This window comes from Heterodontus francisci, chromosome 2 (assembly GCF_036365525.1).
Source record: "Heterodontus francisci isolate sHetFra1 chromosome 2, sHetFra1.hap1, whole genome shotgun sequence".
In the NCBI taxonomy this organism is placed as follows: Eukaryota; Metazoa; Chordata; class Chondrichthyes; order Heterodontiformes; family Heterodontidae; genus Heterodontus; species Heterodontus francisci.
Genome location: NC_090372.1, coordinates 129,175,378 through 129,197,015, shown reverse-complemented (window position 1 = coordinate 129,197,015; position 21,638 = coordinate 129,175,378). Strand labels below are relative to the sequence as shown.

The following is a 21,638-nucleotide window of genomic DNA, read 5'->3' as shown; positions in this document are numbered from 1 at the left end:
TCCACAACCCTACGGGGTAGAGAATTCCAAAGATTCACAGCCCTCTGAGTAAAGAAATTTCTCCTCATCTCAGTCCTAAGTGGCTTCCCCCTTATTTTGAAATTGTGTCCCCTGCTTCTAGACTCCCCAACCAGGGGAAACATCTTACCTGTATCTACTCTGTCTATCCCTTTGAGTATTTTGTAGGTTTCAATGAGATCACCTGTCATTCTTCAAAACTCTAGAGAATACAGGCCCAGTTTTCCCAATCTCTCTTCATAGGACAGTCCCGCCATCCCAGGACCACGTCTGGTGAACCTTCGTTGCACTCCCTCTATGGCAATAATATCCTTCTAAAGGTAACGGGACCAGAACAGCACTCAGTACTCCAGGTGCAGTCTCACCAAGGTTCTATACAATTTAAGCAAGACGTCACTACTCCTGTACTCAAATCCTCTTGCGATAAAGGCTAACATACCATTAGTCTTCTTAATTGCATCCTGCACCTGTATGCTAGATTTCAGTGACTTATTGATGAGGACACCCAGGTCCCTTTGTACATCTTCGGGTGGCACAGTGGCGCCGTGGTTAGCACCGCAGCCTCACAACTCCAGCAACCTGGGTTCAGTTCTGGGTACTGCCTGTGCGGAGTTTGAAAGTTCTCCCTGTGTCTGCCTGGGTTTCTGCCAGGTGCTCTGGTTTCCTCCCACAGCCAAAGACTTGCAGGTTGATAGGTAAATTGGACATTGTAAATTGTCCCTAGTGTAGGTAGGTGGTAGGAGAATGGTGGGGATGTGGTAGAGAATATGGGGTTAATGTAGGATTAGTATAAATGGGTGGTTGTTGGTTGGCACAGACTCGGTGGGCTGAAGGGCCTGTTTCAGTGCTGCATCTCTAAATAAATAAATCTACACTTTCTAATCTCTTACCATTTAAAAAATACTCTGCACATGTGTTCCTCCTACCAAAATGGATAACCTCACATTTTTCCACATTATATTCCATCTGCCACATTCTTGTCCACTCACTGCGTCTGTCTAAATCCCCTTGAAGCTGCTTTTCATCTTCCTCACAACACACATACCCACCTAGTTTTGTGTTTTCCACGAACTTGGAAATATTACATTTGGTCATCACATTCAAATGATTGATATATATTGTGAACAGCAGGGGCCAAGAATTGATCCTTGCAGTACCCCACTGGTCACAGCCTGCCAATGTGAGAATGACCCATTTATTCCTACTGTCTGTTTTCTGCCTGTTAACCAATCCTTAATCCAGTATATTACCTCCTATCCCTTGTGCTTTAATTTTGCTAACCAACCTCCTGTGGGGGACTTTATCAAAAGCCTTCTGAAAATCCAAGTATACTACGTCCACCGATTCCCCTTTATCAATTCTGTCAGTAACATCCTCAAAAAACTGGATTTCCCATTCATAAATCCATGTTGACTATGTCCAATTAGATCATTATTATCCAACTGTCCATTTATCACATCCTGTAGAATGAATTCTAGCATTTTTCCTACTACTGATGTAAGGCTGACAGGTCTGTAGTTCCCTGTTTTCTCTCTCCCTCCCTTCTTAAATAATGGGGTGACATTTGCCACCTTCCAATCTGCAGGATCTGTTCCAGAATCTATAACATTTTGGAAGATCATCAATAATGCATCCGCTATCTCCTAGCTACCTCTTTCAACACTCTGAGATGTAGAATATCAGCTCCCGGGAACTTATCAACCTTCAGCCTCATGAATTTCTCCAATACAATCTTCTTAGTAATACTAATTTCCTTCAATTCCTCAAACTCCCTCCTCCCTTGGACCTCTAATTCTGAGAGATTTGTAGTATCTCCCTTAGTGAAAACAGACACAAAGTAATCATTTAGCTTCTCTGCCATTTCTCTACTCCACATTATAAATTCTCCTGACTCTGCCTATAATGGGTCCACATTCGTCATAGCCAAACATTTCCTTTTTACGTACCTATAGAAGCTTTTACAGCCCGTTTTTTATGTTTTTTGCTAGTTTAAATTCATATTCTATTCTCCCTTTCTTTATCAGTTTCTTGGTCCTCCTTTGCTATATTATAAAATCCTCCCAATCCTCAGATTTACTACAATTTCTGGCAACTTTATAGGCCTTTTCTTTTAATTTGATGCAATCCTTAGCTTCGTTAGCCACGGTTGACTGCCTTTACTTTTGGGGTTTTTGTGCCTTGAAGGGATGTATAGTTGCTGTAAACTATGTAATAATTCTTTAAAGACTATCCATTGTCTGTGCACTGTTAATGTATTTTCCAAATCCACCTCAGCCAGTTTGCCCCTCGTAGCTTCATAATTTCCTTTGTGCAAATTTAACACTCTGTGAATTGAAAAGTGTTAGCTAAACATTGTGTCATGATGGCAGAATTCATGTCAAAATGTGATACTCTCATGAGAACATGAGAAGTGTCTGTAGGTCACTTGTGTGGAAAGTTATCATGACAAAAGCAGCGTAGAGCTGTTAACATCGAAAAACTTCTCAGTTCTTCAAAGATGTAATCAAACAAAAAATGGACTCTGTGCCAAAGGAGGAGATAGTAGGAGAGGTAGGAACATAGTAACATGTCCCTTGAGCTCGACCAATCAGTCAGATCACTGTTGATATGTATCTCAACTCCATTACCCGCCTTAGCTCCACATCCTTTGATACACTTACCTAACAAAAATCTATCAGTCTCCATCTTGAAAGCTCCAATTGACACAGCATTCACAGACTTTTGAGGCAGAGAGTTCCAGATTTGTATTACCTTTTGTGTGAAAATGTGCTTCCTGATTTCTTCCTAAATGGCTAGCTCTAATTTTAAGAATGTATGCCTCCTTATTGTCGATTCCCCCATCGGAGAAGATAGTTTCTCTATATTTACCCGACTGAATCTCTTTAATATTTTAAACACCTCAATTAGATCATCCCTCACTCAAAGGACTACAGGCCAAGTTTTTGCAACCATAATTTTACCCTCCAAGCTCCAGTATCATTCTGGTGATTCTGCAGTGCACTCCCTCCAAGGCCAATATATCTTTCCTTTGGTGAAGTGCCCAAAACTGAACAGAGTAGTACTCCAAGTGGGGTCTGGTTAAGACTCGATACAACTGGAGTATAACTTAGTCTTCTTTGGCTTTCATTAACAGGGGGATTGAGTTTAAGAGCCGCGAGGTTATGCTGCAGCTCTATAAAGCCGTGGTTAGACTACACTTGGAATATTGTGTTCAGTTCTGGTCGCCTCATTATAGGAAGGATGTGGAAGCTTTAGAGAGGGTGCAGGGGAGATTTACCAGGATGCTGCCTGGACTGGAGAGCATGTCTTATGAAGAAAGGTTGAGGGAGCTAGGGCTTTTCTCATTGGAGTGAAGAAGGATGAGAGGTGACTTGATAGAGGTGTACAAGATGATGAGAGGCATAGATAGAGTGGATATTCAGAGACTTTTTCCCAGGGCGGAAAGGGCTATCACCAGGGGGCATAGTTTTAAGGTGATTGGAGGAAGGTTTAGGGGAGATGTCAGAGGTAGGTTCTTTACACAGAAAGTGGTGGGTGCGTGGAATGCACTGCCAGCGGTGGTAGTAGAAGCAGATACATTAGGGAAACTTAAGCGTCTCTTGGATAGGTACATGGATGATAGTAGAATGAAGGGTATGTAGGTAGTTTGATCTTAGAGTAGGTTAAAGGGTCGGCACAACATCGTGGGCCGAAGGGCCTGTACTGTGCTGTACTGTTCTATGTAATCCAGCCCCTTGAGATAAACATTCCATTATCTTTTTTGATTGCTTTTTGTACCTGTGTATTCACTTTAAATGGCTTATGTCAAAGGACTTCAAAATCTCTTTGCTGCACTACAATTCCTAATTTCTCACCATTCAGAAAATACCAAAAACTTGGTGAAAGAAATGGATTTTAAGGACAACCTTGAAAGAGGAGGGAGAAGGGTTTAGAGAGGGAATTCCAGTGTGTGGACAATAGGCCACTGAATGCAAGGATGCCAATGGAGGGGGCAAAGGGAAGGGGGTAGTGCTCTTTCTAAGCTGCATGGTCGTGCAGCAGCCTCAAAGTCCCCGCATAGGATGCAAGGGTATGTTGGAAGGGGAGACTTTGCATCTGACTTCACAAGAGAGGGGGATGATGCCAATATTGTAGTTAAGGAAAAGGGTGTGAAGTATTGGAGATGATCAACATAGGGAGAGAGGACGTATTAATGGGATTAGCATCCTTGAAAGTTGATAAATCACCAGGGCCGGATGAAACATATTCCAGGCTGTTAAAAGAAGCAAGAAAGGAATAGGGTAAGGTCTGACCATCGTTTTCCAGTCCTCACTGGATACAGGTGTGGTGCCGGAGGATTGGAGGACTGCGAACATTGTACCTTTGTTTAAAAAGGAAGCAGGGGATAGACCGAATAATTACAGGCCAGTCAGTCTAACCTCAGTAGTGGGCAAATTATTGGAATCGATTCTGAGAGACAGGATAAACTGTCACTTAGAAAGGCACAGATTAATCAAGGATAGTCAGCAATGATTTGTTACGGGAAGATCTGGTTTGACCAACTTGATCAAATCCTTTGAAGAAGTAACAAGGAAGATAGATGAGGGTAGTGGAGTTGATATGGTCGACATGGATTTTAGCAAGGCTTTTGACAAGGTCCCACATGGCAGACTGGTTAAAAAAATAAAAATCCCATGGGATCCAGGGAAATGCAGCAAGGTGGATTGGCTCAGTGGCAGGAAACAAAGGATAATTGTTGACAGGTGTTTTGCAACTGGAGGGCTGTTTCCAGTGGCATTCCGCAGGGCTCAGTACTGGGTCCCCTGCTTTTTGTGGTGTGTATTAATGATTTGGATGTAAATGTAGGGGGCATGATCAAGAAGTTTGCATCGACACAAAGATTGGCCATGTGGTAGATAGCGAGGAGGATGGCTATAGGCTGCAGGAAGATATTGATGGTCTGGTCAGATGGACAGAAAAGTGGCAAATGGAATTCAGCTTGGAGAAGTTGAAAAAAATAAAAGCTCATGGGATCCAGGGAAATGCAGCAAGGTGGATACAAAATTAGTTCAGTGGCAGGAAACAAAGGGTAATTGTTGACGGGTGTTATTGCCGAGGTATAGGATACAAGAGCAGGGAAGTTATGCTGGAACTGTATAACTCATTGGTTAGGCCACAACTTAAGTACTGTGTGCAGTTCTGGTCACCTCATTACCGAAAGGATGCAATTGCACTAGAGCGGGTACAGAGGAGATTTACGAGGATGTTGCCAGGACCGGAAAAATGCAGCTATGAGGAAAGATTGGATAGGCTGGGGTTGCTCTCCTTGGAACAGAGAAGGCTGAGGGGAGATTTGATTGAGATGTACAAAATTTTGAGTGGCCTGGATAGAGTTGATGTGAAGGGCCTATTTACCTTAGCAGAGAGGTCAGTGACGATGGTGCATAGATTTAAAGTAATTGGTAGAATGATTAGAGGGGAGATGAAGAAAACCTTTTTCACCCAGAGGATTGTGGGGGTCTGGAACTCACTGCCTGAAAGGGTAGGCAAGGCAGAAACCCTCAACATTCAAAATAAATCTGGATATGCACTTCAAATACAATAATCTGCAGGGCGACAGATCAAATGATGGGAGGTGGGATTAGAATGGGTGGAACGTTTTTTGGCTGGCACAGACACGATGGGCCAAGTGGCCTCTTTCTGTGCTGTAAACTTCCTATGATTTTTAGAGCCTTGAGTTGGTGAAATGGAGAGTTTGAGGAGGAGGGAGTTAGAGTTGGGTGCTGTTACAGAGATGGAATGTATGAAACACATGTGGTGATTTAAATATGAGGACAAGAATTTTAAATTGGACGACCGGGAACCAAAGTTGGTCAGCTAGTACAGGGGTGATGGACGTGGAGAGTTGATGGGGAATAGCATAAGGACAGCAGAGTTTCGGATAAACTGAAGTTTTGGAGGGTGGCAATAACAGAACGTCCAGGAAAACATTGGAATAGTCAAATTTGGAAGTAACGAAAGCATGAATGAGAGTTTCAGCAACCAGTGGGCTGAGGCTCAGGTACAGGTAGGTGATATTACAGAGGTAGGAGTCAGTGGTCTTTGTGATGGAAAGGATATGGATTCAGAAACTCAGCTCAGGTGGAGTAGAAAGAAAGAACTTAAATTTATATCGTGCATTTTGCAACACCTGGATGTCCCAAGGCATATTATAGCCAATGAAGTACTTTTGAAGTTGAGTCACTCTTGTAATACAGGGCAACATGGTACCCAATTTGCACACAGCAAGGTCCCACAAATAGCAACAAACAGCAAAATGGCCAGATATTCTGTTTTTTAGTCATGTTGGTTGAAAAACAATTATTAGCGAGGGCACTGGCAGAACTCCCCTTTTCTTTGAATAGTGTCGTGGGATTTTTACGGGCATCTGAGGGATCAACCAGGGCTATGATTCAACATCTCATAACCTGTGCAGCACTTTCCTCAGTACTGCAATAAAGCATCAGCCCAAATTATGTGCTCAAGTTGTGGAGTGCAACTTGAACCCATAACTATAATAAAAGCAAAATACTGCAGATGCTGGAAATCTGAAATAAAAAGAAGAGATGCTGGAAATACTCAGCAGGTCTGGCAGCATCTGTGGAGAGAGAAGCAGAGTTAACATTTCAGGTCAGCGACCCTTCATCAGAACCCACAACTTTCTGACTCAGGCGAGAGTACTATAACTGAGCCAAGACTCAACAGCAAAATGATGGTAGCTTCGGACTTTCAAATGTTTAATTGGAGGAAATTGCAGTTGAAACAAGCCTGGATGTTGGCGAAACACTCAAACAGCACCAAGGTAGTTGAGGGGTTGAGAGAGTAAATGGAAAGGTAGAACTGGGCGTGGCCAGTGTACAACTGAATGCTAACCCCAATTCTTTGGATGATATAGCCAAGGGACAGCATGTAGATGAAGAAGAGGAGGGGGCCAAGGATAGATCTTTGGGAATTCCAGTAATAATGGTGCTGAGTTGGAAAAAGAAGCTATTGTTGGTCATGTTTGGGCTACAATTGGATAGCTAATTGTGGAGCTATGCAAGGGCAGTCCCATTGAACTGGGCAATAGAGAAGAAGCATTGTAGGGGGATAGTGGTCATTCACGTCAAAGGCTGTAGAGAGGTCAAAGAGGAGGGAAAGTGCACCACAGTAACAGAGGATGTCCTTCTCACAATAATATCGAAAAATTACTTCAAACAGCTGAAGCCAGATAGTCACCATCGGCTTGAATAAAAGAGAAATCATTGTTGAATATTTGTAAGAGTTACTGGACAGATATTATTTAATTTGTGAACCAATAAATTGGTTTCTCAGCCCTTCTACATTTTTAAAGTGATTGGAATGCCATCAAAGAACAGAACTTTTAGAGTGCAGTTCATAATTAGATATGTGAGATGGAAAATGTTTATTTAATAGCACTGTGCATTTACTGAAAAACTTTGAAAAATACGAGATGACCCAAAATAGATGTAAAGGCTTTGTACTTATTTCAAATAATAGATGATTTTTACCTTCAAAATTATACTATATTTAAGCACTAGTTAGCAATTTTTATGATACATTCGAGGCACTTCTATTTGTGATCCCATCTGTGTTATGACACTGTTGACTGTAATAGCCTAATACTTGTTTCTTCATCTTATTTATCAGGTGGAATGCAAAATATTATGCTCCATACCTTTAGTCTGGCCCGTTATACCTACATAATACTCTCTGGAATGTGCCACGCTAATGGAACACCAGTTGCTCGGATTTATAGCGATAATGAATTTGAAACTCCAGAAGCTCAGGGACCTATCATTAACATGAATGTGCTTGATGAAAAAGGTGTTATTGTTGGTTATAGCAAGGTATGTCATTAAATCCTGTCACTATCTCATAGTTTCTGCTAAAAGTCATCTATAGAAATGGTGGTAGTTGTACACTCCTAAGGATATGGCAAATGACTTGAGGTCATGACATGAATAAGCAGAAACCTGAAAAAGTGGAAAGTTGTACTGACATTTTGCTGAATGGCTATATTCCAGCAATCAAGGTGAAACAATACATGAGGAAAGCATAACATAATGAAACCACTTTTAACAATAAATTTCACAGAAAAGCTATATCCTCATATCCCTTTGTGTATTTGATCATATTGCACAGGGAAATCACAGTGATAAGTTTAACATGATTAAAGAGGTTTTGCCTCCACGATAAAGTGCCTTGCAAGTCACTGTATCATATTGCAAGTATAATTAAAATGTAAAAGGTTGTATGGCAACCAATGTAGCACCAACAGCTGCACATAGAGGGCAGAATTTTGTGCAGCCGTTTGAAGCAAGAATGGTGGCGTGGGTGGATGGAGAATCGTGTTGGAAGCGTCTGCTTGGAAGTCCGTTGTGGCATCGGTTCCAGCTTTAGTCAGTGGCGGGAAAGCACCAAGGTGGCATTGTCACCCTGATGCAATGGGAATGTATTTAAAATTGCTGAGCAGTTAATTTCAGTGCATTTGCATCTAATTCACAGCAATTTAATAGGGGGCTTGGGATAAAGTGGATGGCAGGTGGCACTCACGTGCCTTCAGGTTCATGACTTTTGAAAGCTGGCTGCACTGAGACGAGGCTTTATTGCCGTGATGCGTAGGCAGCTATGAACAGCACTTCATCGGGGAAGAGGGGTATGTGGAGGCCATTTTCGGACTGCAGTGCACTGCAACGGGGATCGGGATCTCAGCTGCTCTGCAAGGGGGATTCGGGGGTCTCGGGTGCTTTGCAATTGTGGTGGGGGGGGGTCAGGGTCTCAGGGGCTCTGCAAGGGTTTGGGTGGCTGTGTCAGGTGAACAAACGTTTGGGTGAGATGTGCGGTTGCCAATACTGCTGGATGAGAGGGTTGGCCATCAGCAAGGGTGGACACTGAGGACGATCAGGGATTCTGCTGGAAGAAGCAGCAGCAGCTCAGTTGCCAGGGCAGTATTGGCTGTGCATCGACAGTGCTCTGGAAGCCCATGGATCACTTGGCATGGGTCTCATACACCCTGTCTCTTTGGACCCCCCATGGCGTAATGCAGTACCTGCGATGCAGGAGGGCCAAGAAGTAGCAGTGCCCGCCCATGAAGCTCCACGATGAGAGCAGCAGCAGCCGGTCATGCCAAGAAGGGCTCACCTGCGCCAGAGTGTGTACTGGACTCAAATAAGCTACTTCCAAATGTCCAAGCGCCATTGTCAGCGAAGACTATGGCTTTCCAGGGAGGCCGTTACCGATTTATGCACCCTGCTGCTGGAAAAGTGCGACCATTGAGATTTGGGGGTCACCCTTTGCCAGTGATCCTGAAGATCACTGTGGAACTGAACTTTTATGCGACTGGATCATTCCAAGGATCCACCGGAGACATGTGTGGGGTCTCACAGACAGCAGCCCACTGCTGCATCAATGCCCTGTTCAAGAGGGCAATGTGTGCTACTGGACCGACCCTGACAGTCAGGCTGAGAGGGCCATCACATTCGGGGCCATCGCTGGATTTCCCCAGTGCAAGGTGTGATAGATTGCATGCATGTGGCCATCAATACTCCAACGCAGTAGCCAGCCACCTTCAACAGGAAAGGCTTTAATTCGATCAACGTTCAATGGATCTGCGACCACGGAAAGTGCTTTTCAGGACCCCCGCTCTCCTTCAGGGATGGATTCTTGGGAACAAAGGCTACCCATTGAAGACTTGGCTACTCACGCCTGTGATGAACCCTCGCAATGCAGTGGAGGAGAGGTACAACACTTGCCACAGCTGCAGCCAAGCAACCATTAAGCAGGCCATTGGGCTGCTGAAGATGAGATTCCGCTTCTAGATCAATCTGGTGGAGCCCTGCAATATGCTCCTGCGAGAGTCTCGCGTATCGTGGTGGACTGCTGTGCTCTGCACAATCTAGTACTGCTAGGGGGAGGCCTTGCACTACAATAAGATGACTGAGTGACACTCCTCCACTGATGAGGAGGGCAGGAGAAGGGAGATGAGCAAGCAGCAATGGATGTTGAAGCCGTGAACCCTAAGTGTGCCTAGGTGCTTTTCTTTATATGTTTACAAGTGCTTCTGTGAGGTGCAAACACATCACTAGCAGCCGGGCGGGAGGCAGGCTGCTGATCAGGCTGCCCCTTGGCCTGTGATGACTTCAGCGTCTGTTCTGTGGCTGCCTGTGGCCTGAAGGGCCCCGGCTGCCTGATGGTTTCCTGCACAGGTGCATAACTTTCCTTAGGTTTCGCGGCTGCTGAAGCTGCGTTCACTGCCGGAGGGACTGAGGAGCCACTGTCCACACGCGGAACGCCCTGAGGGGAGCCCCCTGCTGTGGATGTCAGCCTCTCCTCCTCCCTTTCAAGGCTCAGTTGAACTTCCCTGCTCAGCAGAAAAAGACAAGGAACTGGAGAAGACTCCAGGCACCTCATCCTTCTCTTGCCTTGCCACTGCTGCTTCGAACTCATGGCCAAGGCAATGGTGTGAAGGTCTGTGCACATCTGTGGGATCTGGCTCTCCATGAGGGTCGCCAGCCTGTCAATGAAGGAAGCCATGCACTCACATGCCTGAGTCATGGCAGCACTCATGGCATGGATGGACTCCTCCATCGTCCGCTTATGGCTGCGCATTGCCTCTGGCATCTCTGCCAGTTGTTGCCTTACCTCTCTCTGCAACTCCAGCATGCTTTGTGCTGTCGACACCAAAGGCTCGTCATCAGCCTGGAGCTCGGCACAAGCCTGGCCACCCACAGTCCTCCGACTGTCAGTGGCCTTGGCTGTCTCAGCCTCAGCCAGCTGCTAGAGTGCATGTGCGCTGCTCTCACTAGCTTGTGACCCTGATTCTAAAGCCGAGCAGAAACATACCGAGGTGAAAGTATCTGCGCTGGTGGAAGGTGCAGGAGAGTCATGGGACGGTGCATCCTCTGAGTGTTCCTCCTCCTCAGAGGTGGATGTTTGGCCCCTTCTGGTTGAGTCTCCTGCGGACACCGACCTACATGAGTGAACACAAACATGTGGGCTAGTCTGTGCTGATTTCGTTATGCCTACATACGTGATGTGGGTCTCCAGAAGTGATCTGTATGTTGATGGAAGGCAATCCTCACTCTCTTGCACGGAGACTCCAGTCTCTGCATCGCATATGGTGCGGCTGCCCTGTGTCCCTGCCAAATCTAACGCCTGTTCCTCAACAGGGGCGAGAGGCTGAAGATTTGGCATGCATCTGCCTGTTTGGACTGTCTCCCTCCTGTTATGGGCCCTCTTGTCCTTCAAGTGGAAAGTTGGAGATAGTCATATTTCACATTGAGATCAACATGACAGTTCTGCTAGTGTCAGCCCCTCATCCCTACTGAGCCGGTTTGAGCAGCAGTACTGTGCTGTTGGGTAGACCAGGGCAAGTGGAGCAGTGGCTGTTGGCTCTGCTGCCCCAGGTGGTACCCCCCCCTCCCCTCAGTTTCCTTATGAGATTCACTCTTTTCTTAACCTTGGCTCCAGTGTTCTGGAGGTGTTGCCAGTACGTCAATATACAGTCAAGAATGATGCCAAGGTATTTTGGCATTGGGTGGTGGGTGAGTGGTCGGCCACAGGACTGGACGTGCAGTTCTTCCCTGGCCTTCAAGTTGTTCAGGTGGAAGACTGAAATGTCAGTCTTGGCAGCATTTGGTCGGAATCTGCATTTTCTGAAGTAGGCGTCCAGAGAACATGGATCTTCAGTGAGTGTTTTCTCAATGTCCTAAAGTTCTTTAGCCTGGAAAGCCAAGGCCAAGTTGTCAGCATATATAAAGAAAAGAGCTGTGACTTTGTGGGAGGGAGGTCACTGGTATATATATTGAAGAGGGCCGATGCAAGAATTGATCCCTGTGGAAACCCGTTGTTGGTTATGCGTGGGCGGCTGATTTGATCTCCAAGGTGCACATGGAACACGGAGGGATACAGCAACCTTCACGTGGTCCTCATGTTAAAGTACGTTTTCCAACTTGAAAACCTGTGAACTAATGCTGTCAAGAAGGCAACCGAACCCCAGTCACCACACTCCTGATCCAAGCAGTTAAATCCCACTGGAAAATAATTGGCAAAATTATTTTGTGAACACACGCTTTAAACAGCTGACAGGATGACAGTATCAGATAGCCAGTCTAGTGGAGCTGGTTGCCTTGTCATCCTCTGGAATGATGGTGATAGCCTCCTGAGGCTTCAGAGTGTTGAACTTCTATCCATAGAGGCGATACTCATTCCCACTTGAGTTCTCTGCTCCTGGGTAAATTCGCCATACACACTGGTAACCATATTTGGACCAGCTGACTTAAATCTTATTTCCCTCAATCTTCAGGGATATCTAGGCTGGAATATTGTGTTCATTTCTGAAGGAAGGAAGTCAAGGCCTTGGAGAGGATGCAGAGAAGATTTATCAGATGTTATCAGGGATGAGGGAGTTCAGTTATGTGAAGAGACTAGAAAAACTGGGATTGTTCTCCTTCACGGGATAAAATGAGATTTAAAATAGATTTCAAAATTATGAATGGGTTTTGAATAAATAAGGAGAAACTGTTTCCATTATCAGGTGAGTTGGTAAACAGAGGACACAGGTTTAAGATCATTGGCAAAAGAACCAGAGGGGAGATGAGAAGAAATGTGATTACACATTGAGTTGTTATGATGTGGAATGCATTGACAGAAAAGGTGTTTGAAGCAGATTTAATAGTAACTGTCAAAAGGGAATTATATATTTGAAAAGAAAAAAAAATATTTTATCTATTTCACTTCCAAATCAACAAAAATAAGCCACTTCCTGCACATTTCAATACACAATGTCCTGGATCTTTTACTGCTGGCTGGCCATATTTTCTGGCATAAATCAGATAGCTGGTGTTATGAAATGGGCAGGAGTTCCATTCAGCCTGAACTCCAGAGCCTCCTGATGTATTTTCTGAGGGGCAAGGCCAACAGCAGTGAATAAACTTACCTGAAACAGAGGAGTGCCTCATTCAAATATTGATGCAAATTTTGTGGTAGTAATGAAGGCATAGCTGTCAGTGCTCCCCGTTAATACTCCTCTGAAACTGACAGCAACTTGTGGAACAAAGGACAAAGAACAGTACAGCACAGGAACAGGCCATTCGGCCCTCCAAGCCTACGCCGATCTTGATGCCTGTCTAAACTAAAACCTTCTGCATTTCCGGGGTCCGTATCCCTCTATTCCCATCCTATTCATGTATTTGTCAAGATGCCTCTTAAATGTCACTATCGCACCTATTTCCACCACCTCCCCCGGCAGAAAGTCCCAGGCACTCACCACCCTCTGTGTAAAAAAACTTGCCTCGCACATCCCTCTAAACTTTGCCCCTCGCACCTTAAACCTATGTCCCCTAGTAACTGACACTTCCACCCTGGGAAAAAGCTTCTGACTATCCACTCTGTCCATGCCAATCACAACTTTGTAAACCTCTATCATGTCGCCCCTCCACCTCCGTCGTTCCAGTGAAAACAATCCGAGTTTATCCAACCTCTCCTCATAGCTAATGCCCTCCAGACCAGGCAACATCCTGGTAAACCTCTTCTGTACCCTCTCCATAGCCTCCACATCCTTCTGGTAGTGTGGCGAACAGAATGGTACGCAATATTCCAAGTGTGGCCTAACTAAGGTTCTGTACAGCTGCAGCATGACTTGCCAATTTTTATATTCTATGCCCTGACTGATGAAGGCAAGCATGCCGTATGCCTTCTTGACTACCTTATCCACCTGCGTTGCCACTTTCAGTGATCTGTGGACCTGTACGCCCAGATCTCTCTGCCTGGCAATACTCCTAAGGGTTCTGCCATTTACTGTATACTTCCCACCTGTATTAGACCTTCCAAAATGCATTACCTTACATTTGTCCAGATTAAACTCCATCTGCCATTTCTCCGCCCAAGTCTCCAACCGATCTATATCCTGCTGTATCCTCTGACAATCCTCATCACTATCCACAACTCCACCAACCTTTGTGTCGTCCGCAAACTTACTAATCAGACCAGCTACATTTTCCTCCAAATCATTTATATATACTACAAACAGCAAAGGTCCCAGCACTGATCCCTGCGGAACACCACTAGTCACAGCCCTCCATTCAGAAAAGCACCCTTCCACTGCTACCCTCTGTCTTCTATGACCGAGCCAGTTCTGTATCCATCTTGCCAGCTCTCCTCTGATCCCGTGTGACTTCACTTTTTGTACCAGTCTGCCATGAGGGACCTTGTCAAAGGCTTTACAGAAGTCCATGTAGACAACATCCACTGCCCTTCCTTCATCAATCATCATCAGTTCCTCAAAAAACTCGATCAAGTTAGTGAGACACGACCTCCCCTTCACAAAACCATGCTGCCTCTCGCTAATAAGTTCATTTGTTTCTAAATGGGAGTAAATCCTGTCCCAAAGAATCCTCTCCAATAATTTCCCTACCACTGACGTAAGGCTCACCGGCCTGTAATTTCCTGGATTATCCTTGCTACCCTTCTTAAACAAAGGAACAACATTGGCTATTCTCCAATCCTCTGGGACCTCACCTGTAGCCAATGAGGATACAAATATTTCTGTCAAGGCCCCAGCAATTTCCTCCCTTGCCTCCCTCAGTATTCTGGGGTAGATCCCATCAGGCCCTGGGGACTTATCTACCTTAATGTTTTTCAAGACGCCCAACACCTCCTCCCTTTTGATAACGACATGACCCAGACTATCTACACTCCCTTCCCTAGACTCATCATCCACCAAGTCCTTCTCTTTGGTGAATACTGATGCAAAAGTAGGGAGGTTATACAGGGCATTGGTGAGACCAAATCTCGAGTACTGTGTACAGTATTGGTCTTCATGGTGGAGGACACTATAAACCTCCCAACAATAGCCGAACAAGGTGTAAATGGGAGGGAGGAACTTGTAACAATCTCTATCACAAGGGAAAAGGTGCTGGACAAACTGATGGGACTAAAGGCGGACAAGTCGCCAGGACCTGATGGCCTGCATCCAAGGGTTTTAAAAGAAGTGGCTGCAGAGATAGTGGAGCAATTGGTCGTAAAAACTCACTGTATTCTGGTAGGGTACCAGCAGATTAGAAAACCACTAATGTGACACCCCTATTCAAGAAGGGAGACAGAAAGCAGGAAACTACAGACCAGTTAGCTTAACATCTGTCATTGGGAAAATGCTAGAGTCCATTATTAAGGATGAAATAGCAGGACATTTAGAAAAACATAATGCAATCAGAGTCAACATGGTTTTATGAAAGGGAAATCATGCTTGACAAATTTGTTAGAGTTCTTTGAGGAAAGAACAAGCAGAGTGGATAAAGGGGAACCGGTAGATGTAGTGTATTTGGATTTTCAGAAGGCTTTTGATAAGGTGCCACATAAAAGGTTATTATACAAAATAAGAGCTCAGGGTATTGGGGGTAATGTGTTGGCATGGATTGAGGATTGGCTAACACACAGAAGGCAGAGAGTCAGGATCAATGGGTCTTTTTCAGGTTGGAATGCTGTAACTAGTAGGGTGCCACAAGGATCGGTCCTCGGGTCTCAACTATTTACCAATTATATTAATGACTTGGAGGAAGGGACAGAGTGTAGCGTATCCAAATTTGCTGACGATACAAAAATAGGTGGGAAGGCATACTGTGATGAGGACACAAAGAATCTGCAACGGGATATAGATAGGTTAAGAGAGTGGGCAAAAACTTGGCAGATGGTGTTCAATGTGGGAAACTGTGAGGTCATCCACTTTGGTAGGAAGAATAAAAAGGCAGATTATTATTTAGATGGAGAAAGACTACAAAATACTGCAGTACAGAGGGATCTGGGTGTTCCTGTGCATGAAACACAAAAGGTTAGCATGCAGGTGCAGCAAGTAATTAGGAAGGCAAATGGAATTTTGGCCTTTATTGCTCGGGGGTTAGAGTTTAAAAATAGGGAAGTCTTGTTACAACTGTACAGGGTGTTGGTAAGGCCACACCTGGAGTATTGCGTACAGTTTTGGTCCCCGTATTTAAAGAAGGATATACTAGCATTGGAGGCAGTTCAGAAAAGGTTCACTTGGCTGATTCCTGGGATGAAGGGGTTGTCTTATTAAGAACGGCTAAACAGGTTAGACCTTTATTCATTGGAGTTTAGAAGAATGAGAGGTGATCTTATAGAAACATAAGATTTTAAGGGGGCTTGACAGGGTAGATGTTGAGAAGATGTTTTCCCTAGTGGGGGAATCTCGAACTAGGGGACATAGTTACAGAATAAGGGGGCACACATTTAAAACTGAGATGCGAAGGAATTTCTTCTCTCAGAGGGTGGTGAATCTCTGGAATTCTCTACCTCAGAGTTTTGGAGGCTGGGTCATTCAATGTATTTAAGGAGGAGGTAGATAAAGTTTTGAAATCTCAGGGAGTCAAGGATTAGGCAGTGCAGGCCCGAAAGAGGAGTTGAGGCCTGGGACAGATCAGCCATGATCTTATTGAATGGCGGGGCAGGCTTGAGGGCTAAATGGCCTTCTCCTGCTCCTATTTATTATGTTCTTCTTATGTTCTATGCATTGGAAACAGTTCAGAGGTGGTTCACGAGACTAATATCTGGAATGGGCAGGTTGTCTTATGATGAAAGGTTGGAAATGCTAGGTTTGTATCCGCTGGAGCCTATAAGAGCAAGAGGTGACCTGAGTGAAACATATGAGATTCTGGAGGGTCTTGACAGGGCAGACGTGGAAAGGATGTTTCCTCCTGTGAGAATCCAGGACTAGGGGGGGTCACTGCTTAAATATAAGTGGTCGTTCATTTAAGACAGAGATGGGGAGAAATTATTTCTCTCAGAGGGCCGTAAGCCTTTGGAACTCTCTTCCTCAAAAGGCAGTGGAAGCAGAGTCATTGAATCTTTTTAAGGCAGAAGTAGATAGATTCTTGATAAGCAAGGGGTTGAAAGATTGATGTACAGTTAAATATGGAAATACAGAGGTTTCCGTCAGTGATTCTACACTTATCCAGAGAGTCAGCTATTGAAGTACCCCAGACATAAATCACTGAACTAATGAGAACTTGCCTTGGTGTAAAAACCCATGAAAAAGTTACACCTTGTGAAATGAGGTGTAACTGTTTTTTAACGATGTACTAAGCTCATAATTACTGCTGAACAGCCTCACTGGGACTGATAAACTATTATTTTTGTGGAATGTCAAATTTCTCCATTATGATAAAAGATTTACATTTTTTAAATGTTTTTTATAAAAAAATTGTTTAAGATATTTCAGAGCTTCTATCCTATCCCATATGTATGTAAACAAACTCACTTACAACCTAGTTGATAATGTCATTTTATGAAAATATCACTTTTTACTACTACAGGTGGACAAACTGGCAAATTTGTACAACATCCATCTTCGCACTGGCTGCTTTTGTAACACTGGAAGCTGTCAGCAACACCTAGGAATCAGTGACGAAGATGTCAAAAAGAACCTAAAGGTTAGTACTGGCTGCATAAGAATACCGTACTTTATCCCCCTATGTTTTGGTGTTCATTCAAAAAGTAATTTATAATTGTGATACTGGATGGAAGTATTCGCTCCTCTTCACCTCACCACAACAGGAGGCACTTATGATTAATCCTCCGGCAGGAGGTCTACTGGGCTGCCAAACCAGCTTGCTTGATCTTCAGGCTAGACTGAATTAATGTTTCTCATTGTGCACCTGATTGATTTTGACTTCAGAAAACACTTTAATGAAAACTAAACTGAAAGGTATTTACAATCTGGGCAAGAAATAGGGAATTTTTAAGTAATGCTGATATAGCTCATTCAATTGTGAACATCTTAAGTTAATACTTTCCTGACCTTTTGCTTATGCACAGCAGCATGCAGGAGACATTGGGAGTTGTACTTCCCTTGGTAAACTATAGCACCTGCACATCGGTTTAAGTGTTTTCAATATCTTGAGTAATTTGCCAGTACATGCAAAATACCATTCCTGTTTTTTACTGTGGTGCCATTGGGTAGCCATTCATGCTTTACAATGATCTTTGTATTTTTCAGTTTTATTTTGTTTTCCGTCTAGTAAATGTGATTCTTCTCTTGCCTATCGCTCAACAAACTAACACACAAGATAAAAAAGATGCATAAAACATTATAATCTGAGGACAAACAATACCGATCATCTTATCTCGTCTATTGATCAGAATTATGTGTTAAGTACCAGGATTAGGCCTGTCTGTGACCGTTACTTCCCTTCTATTTAAATAATCCTTCTTTCCAATCTCGTGTTATTGTTGAACCTGAGCTGGGATGTTAGTTTGCTTCCAAGCATCTGCCATTACCCATCTGAATCAAACACTAGAGGATGTATAAAAATGTCACTGATGAACTTAACTAATTTTTAATCCTCCTTCTTTCTATATCCTCTGCACACTATAGGAATGTTGTGTTCTTGGGAAACCATCTGCTAAGCACGTATATAAAAGTGTCATCATGATATTGCATATAGTTGCATATAGTCTCATATTCCCGGATCATATACAGTCCAAGGATTTTGTAAAGCATCTTTGTTGTTCTCTGTAAATTTGGTACACCATCACAGAGGGATTATGCAGGAAAATATGCCAAACATTCGTGAAGCCAGCACTGGTCTCTTTGTCTGCCCCATTCACAGTGGTGCAGCGGTTAGCGCCGCGGCCTCACAGCACCAGCGACCTGGGTTTGATTCTGGGTACTGCCTGTGCAAAGTTTGCAAGTTCTCCCTCTGACTGTGTGGGTTTCTGCTGGATGCTCCAGTTTCCTTCCACAGCCAAAGACTTGCAGGTTGATAGGTAAATTGGCCATTGTAAATTGCCCCTAGTGTAGGTAGGTGGTAGGAGAATGGTGGGGATGTGGTAGGGAATATGGGATTAATGTAGGATTAGTATAAATGGGTTGTTGATGGTCGGCACAGACTCGGTGGGCCGAAAGGCCTGTTTCAGTGCTGTATCTCTCCATGACTCTCTCTATAAAATGGGGCAGTAACAGTCAAGAAATCTCGTGGCATTTAATCCCATCCACTTCATACAAGGTTTTGTGGTGTGGAGGCTCAGATTTTCCAGAGCCAGACAGCTCCTATGCAAAGCAGACAGAAGCTTCATTTAGTTACGTAAGAGGGCAGGTAAGGGCACTGTACCATGTTCTAAGTCCAGGTGTGCTGAGTACTGCATCTTCAACAATGGCCATTGAATATAACAGGAGGAAGGCCTTGGGTTAACTTGTTGGCATGGGGGAGAGCCTTTAAAAGGCCCAAAAAATGTTGTAAGTAAGTAGTTTGGGCCTATAAAATGTGGCAAGTACCTAGCATTAAGTGTTGTATGAGTACAAGGTTTCTTAATCTTGCACACATACGAATAAAAGCTAGTGTGCTGGGCACTTTTTCAAAATTCATTAATGGGATACGGATGTCGCTGGCAAGACCAGCATTTATTGCCCATTCCTAATTGCCTTTGAGAAGGTGGTGGTGGTGAGCTGCCTTCTTGAACCGCTGTAGTCCATGTGGTATAGGTACATCCACAGTGCTATTAGGAAGGGGGTTTCAGGATTTTGACCCAGCGACAGTGAAAGAACAGCAATATAGTGTTGAGCTTCTTGAGTGTTGTTGAAGCTGTACTCATCCAGACAAGTGGAGAGTATTCCATCACACTCCTGATGTGTGCCTTATATAGTGAGCAGTGTTTGGGGTGTCAGGAAGTTTGCCACTGAATTCCCAGTCTCTGACCTGCTCTTGTAGCCACAATATTTATACAACTGGTCCAGTTAAGTTTCTGGTCAATGGTAACCCCCAGATTATTGATGGTTAGGTATTTAGCGATGGTAATGCTGTTGAATGTCATGGGGAGATGGTCATTGTCTGGCACCTGTGTGGCACGAATGTTACTTGCCACTATATCAACCCAAGCCTGAATATTATTCAGGCCTTGCTGCATATGGACACGGACACCCACACCCACTTTCCACCTGTCCGTAACATAATTGAGAAGTAGCCTTTTTTATAGCGTTGCATTGGGGATCGGGACAATTTTGGCCAAATGAGTGTAGTAAATAATGCCTGTGCTTGTCGGACTCCTGTCACATGGTAGAAGTAGACACCTCTTTCATAGAATCACAGAAAGTGGCAGCGCAGGAGGAGGCCATTTGGCCCATCATACCTGTGCTGGCTGTTTGAAATCATCCTCAAGGACCTGCCCAACTCCTTTTCAAAATAACTTATGGAATTTTCCTTGCTTTTGAAGTTAAATTGATGAGATCATTGACCCTGGCAAACAGTGCTTCTGTGTTGCTGCACTTACCTGGAAGTAACCTGCCGCATAAAACTTCAGTACCGATGTAACCTTGACAACCTGTCCATCTGCAGGATTGCCCATCTCTACCCCTGCTTCAGCCCTTCTGCTGCTGAAATCCTCATCCATGCTGTCATCATTTCTAATCTTGATTTCTCCAGTGTCCTTCTGCTGGCCTCCCATCCTCCACCCTTCATGGAATTTGACTTGTTCGTAACTTAGCTGCTCATATCCTGTCGGACACTGAATTGCATATACCATATCATGTACTTGCTCCCTGCACCCCCAGCATAACATTTTAGATCTACATCCTTGTCTTCTAATCCTTCTATGGCTTAACCACACTCTGCTTTTGCAACCTCCTCCAGCTTTATATTCGGTCCCATATGTTTTAATTTTCTGCCTCTGGCTTTTGTGCATATGCTGACCTTCATCCCACCATTGGTGAAGGAGCCTTAAGCCACCTTGGCCCCGATCTCTGGAACTGTAACCCTAAACCCTCTACTTCTTTTCTTCTCCCTTCACCTTTAAAAATCTTTCCAAGAACCATCTTTTCAACCAAGCCTTTAATCACTCTTCTAATCTCTCCTCCATGGCTAAGCACACATTTTCTTTAACTATGTGCACATTTTTTCCTCCCATTTTGTAAAGCTGTTTTCTACATTAAAGGTTCTAAGTAAATGACTTGTTGGAATTGGTTTGTCAGTCTGATTGCATATTTCTTTTACAGTGTCCTTTAAGAATCTTAGTGTGCACAGGCAGGTATCTTCATAAAGATCCAAATACAAGAGTCTGACCCTAATGAATAGCAACATAAAGGCTAATTGGATTAAGTCATCTAAGTTGACATGCCATGTCTGTCATGCCTCCTGATCCTTCTCCAGAAGCTGAAATAAAGAAAAATACCCATAAATGCACAAAATGAGGTCACGAACAACTTCAGTTCTATAGATATGTATAGACGAGATATACAGAATGGCTTTAAAATGCCTGACAAGTGAACGGAAAGACCTAAGTTTCTTTCTGCAGCCGATGGCTTTCAAATAATAAATACCTGACAGCACAGAGGCTTGATTTTCTCACAGCTATCAACTTAGGTTGTCTGTTCAGAGCAAGGTCCCAAGGGAAAACTGATGATGAAGTCGTACTAAGAATCCATCTCTCAATCATGTTCCAATTGATGGTATACTCAGAACTGCCATGTGGAGCAATATTCACACTTAACATTGCTGTCCAGATTTAACTGCAACAAATGATCATACATTTGGCTGATTGAATCTGTATAGTTCCTTTGCAGGGATGTTTTAGCACACTCCTGTGGTAGGTAACAG

At 44.0% G+C, this 21,638-nt stretch overlaps 1 protein-coding gene across 2 annotated transcripts in view; it reads left to right on the top strand.

Moving 5' to 3' along the window:
• mocos (molybdenum cofactor sulfurase) overlaps positions 1 to 21,638 on the top strand; it is a 432,886-nt gene that overhangs the window by 218,101 nt on the left and 193,147 nt on the right. For both annotated transcript variants that reach the window (XM_068010709.1, XM_068010717.1), the window contains exons 6-7: positions 7,687 to 7,886; positions 17,364 to 17,480. In XM_068010709.1, the coding sequence (XP_067866810.1) occupies positions 7,687 to 7,886; positions 17,364 to 17,480 (317 nt within the window). The remainder of the gene's footprint in view (positions 1 to 7,686; positions 7,887 to 17,363; positions 17,481 to 21,638) is intronic.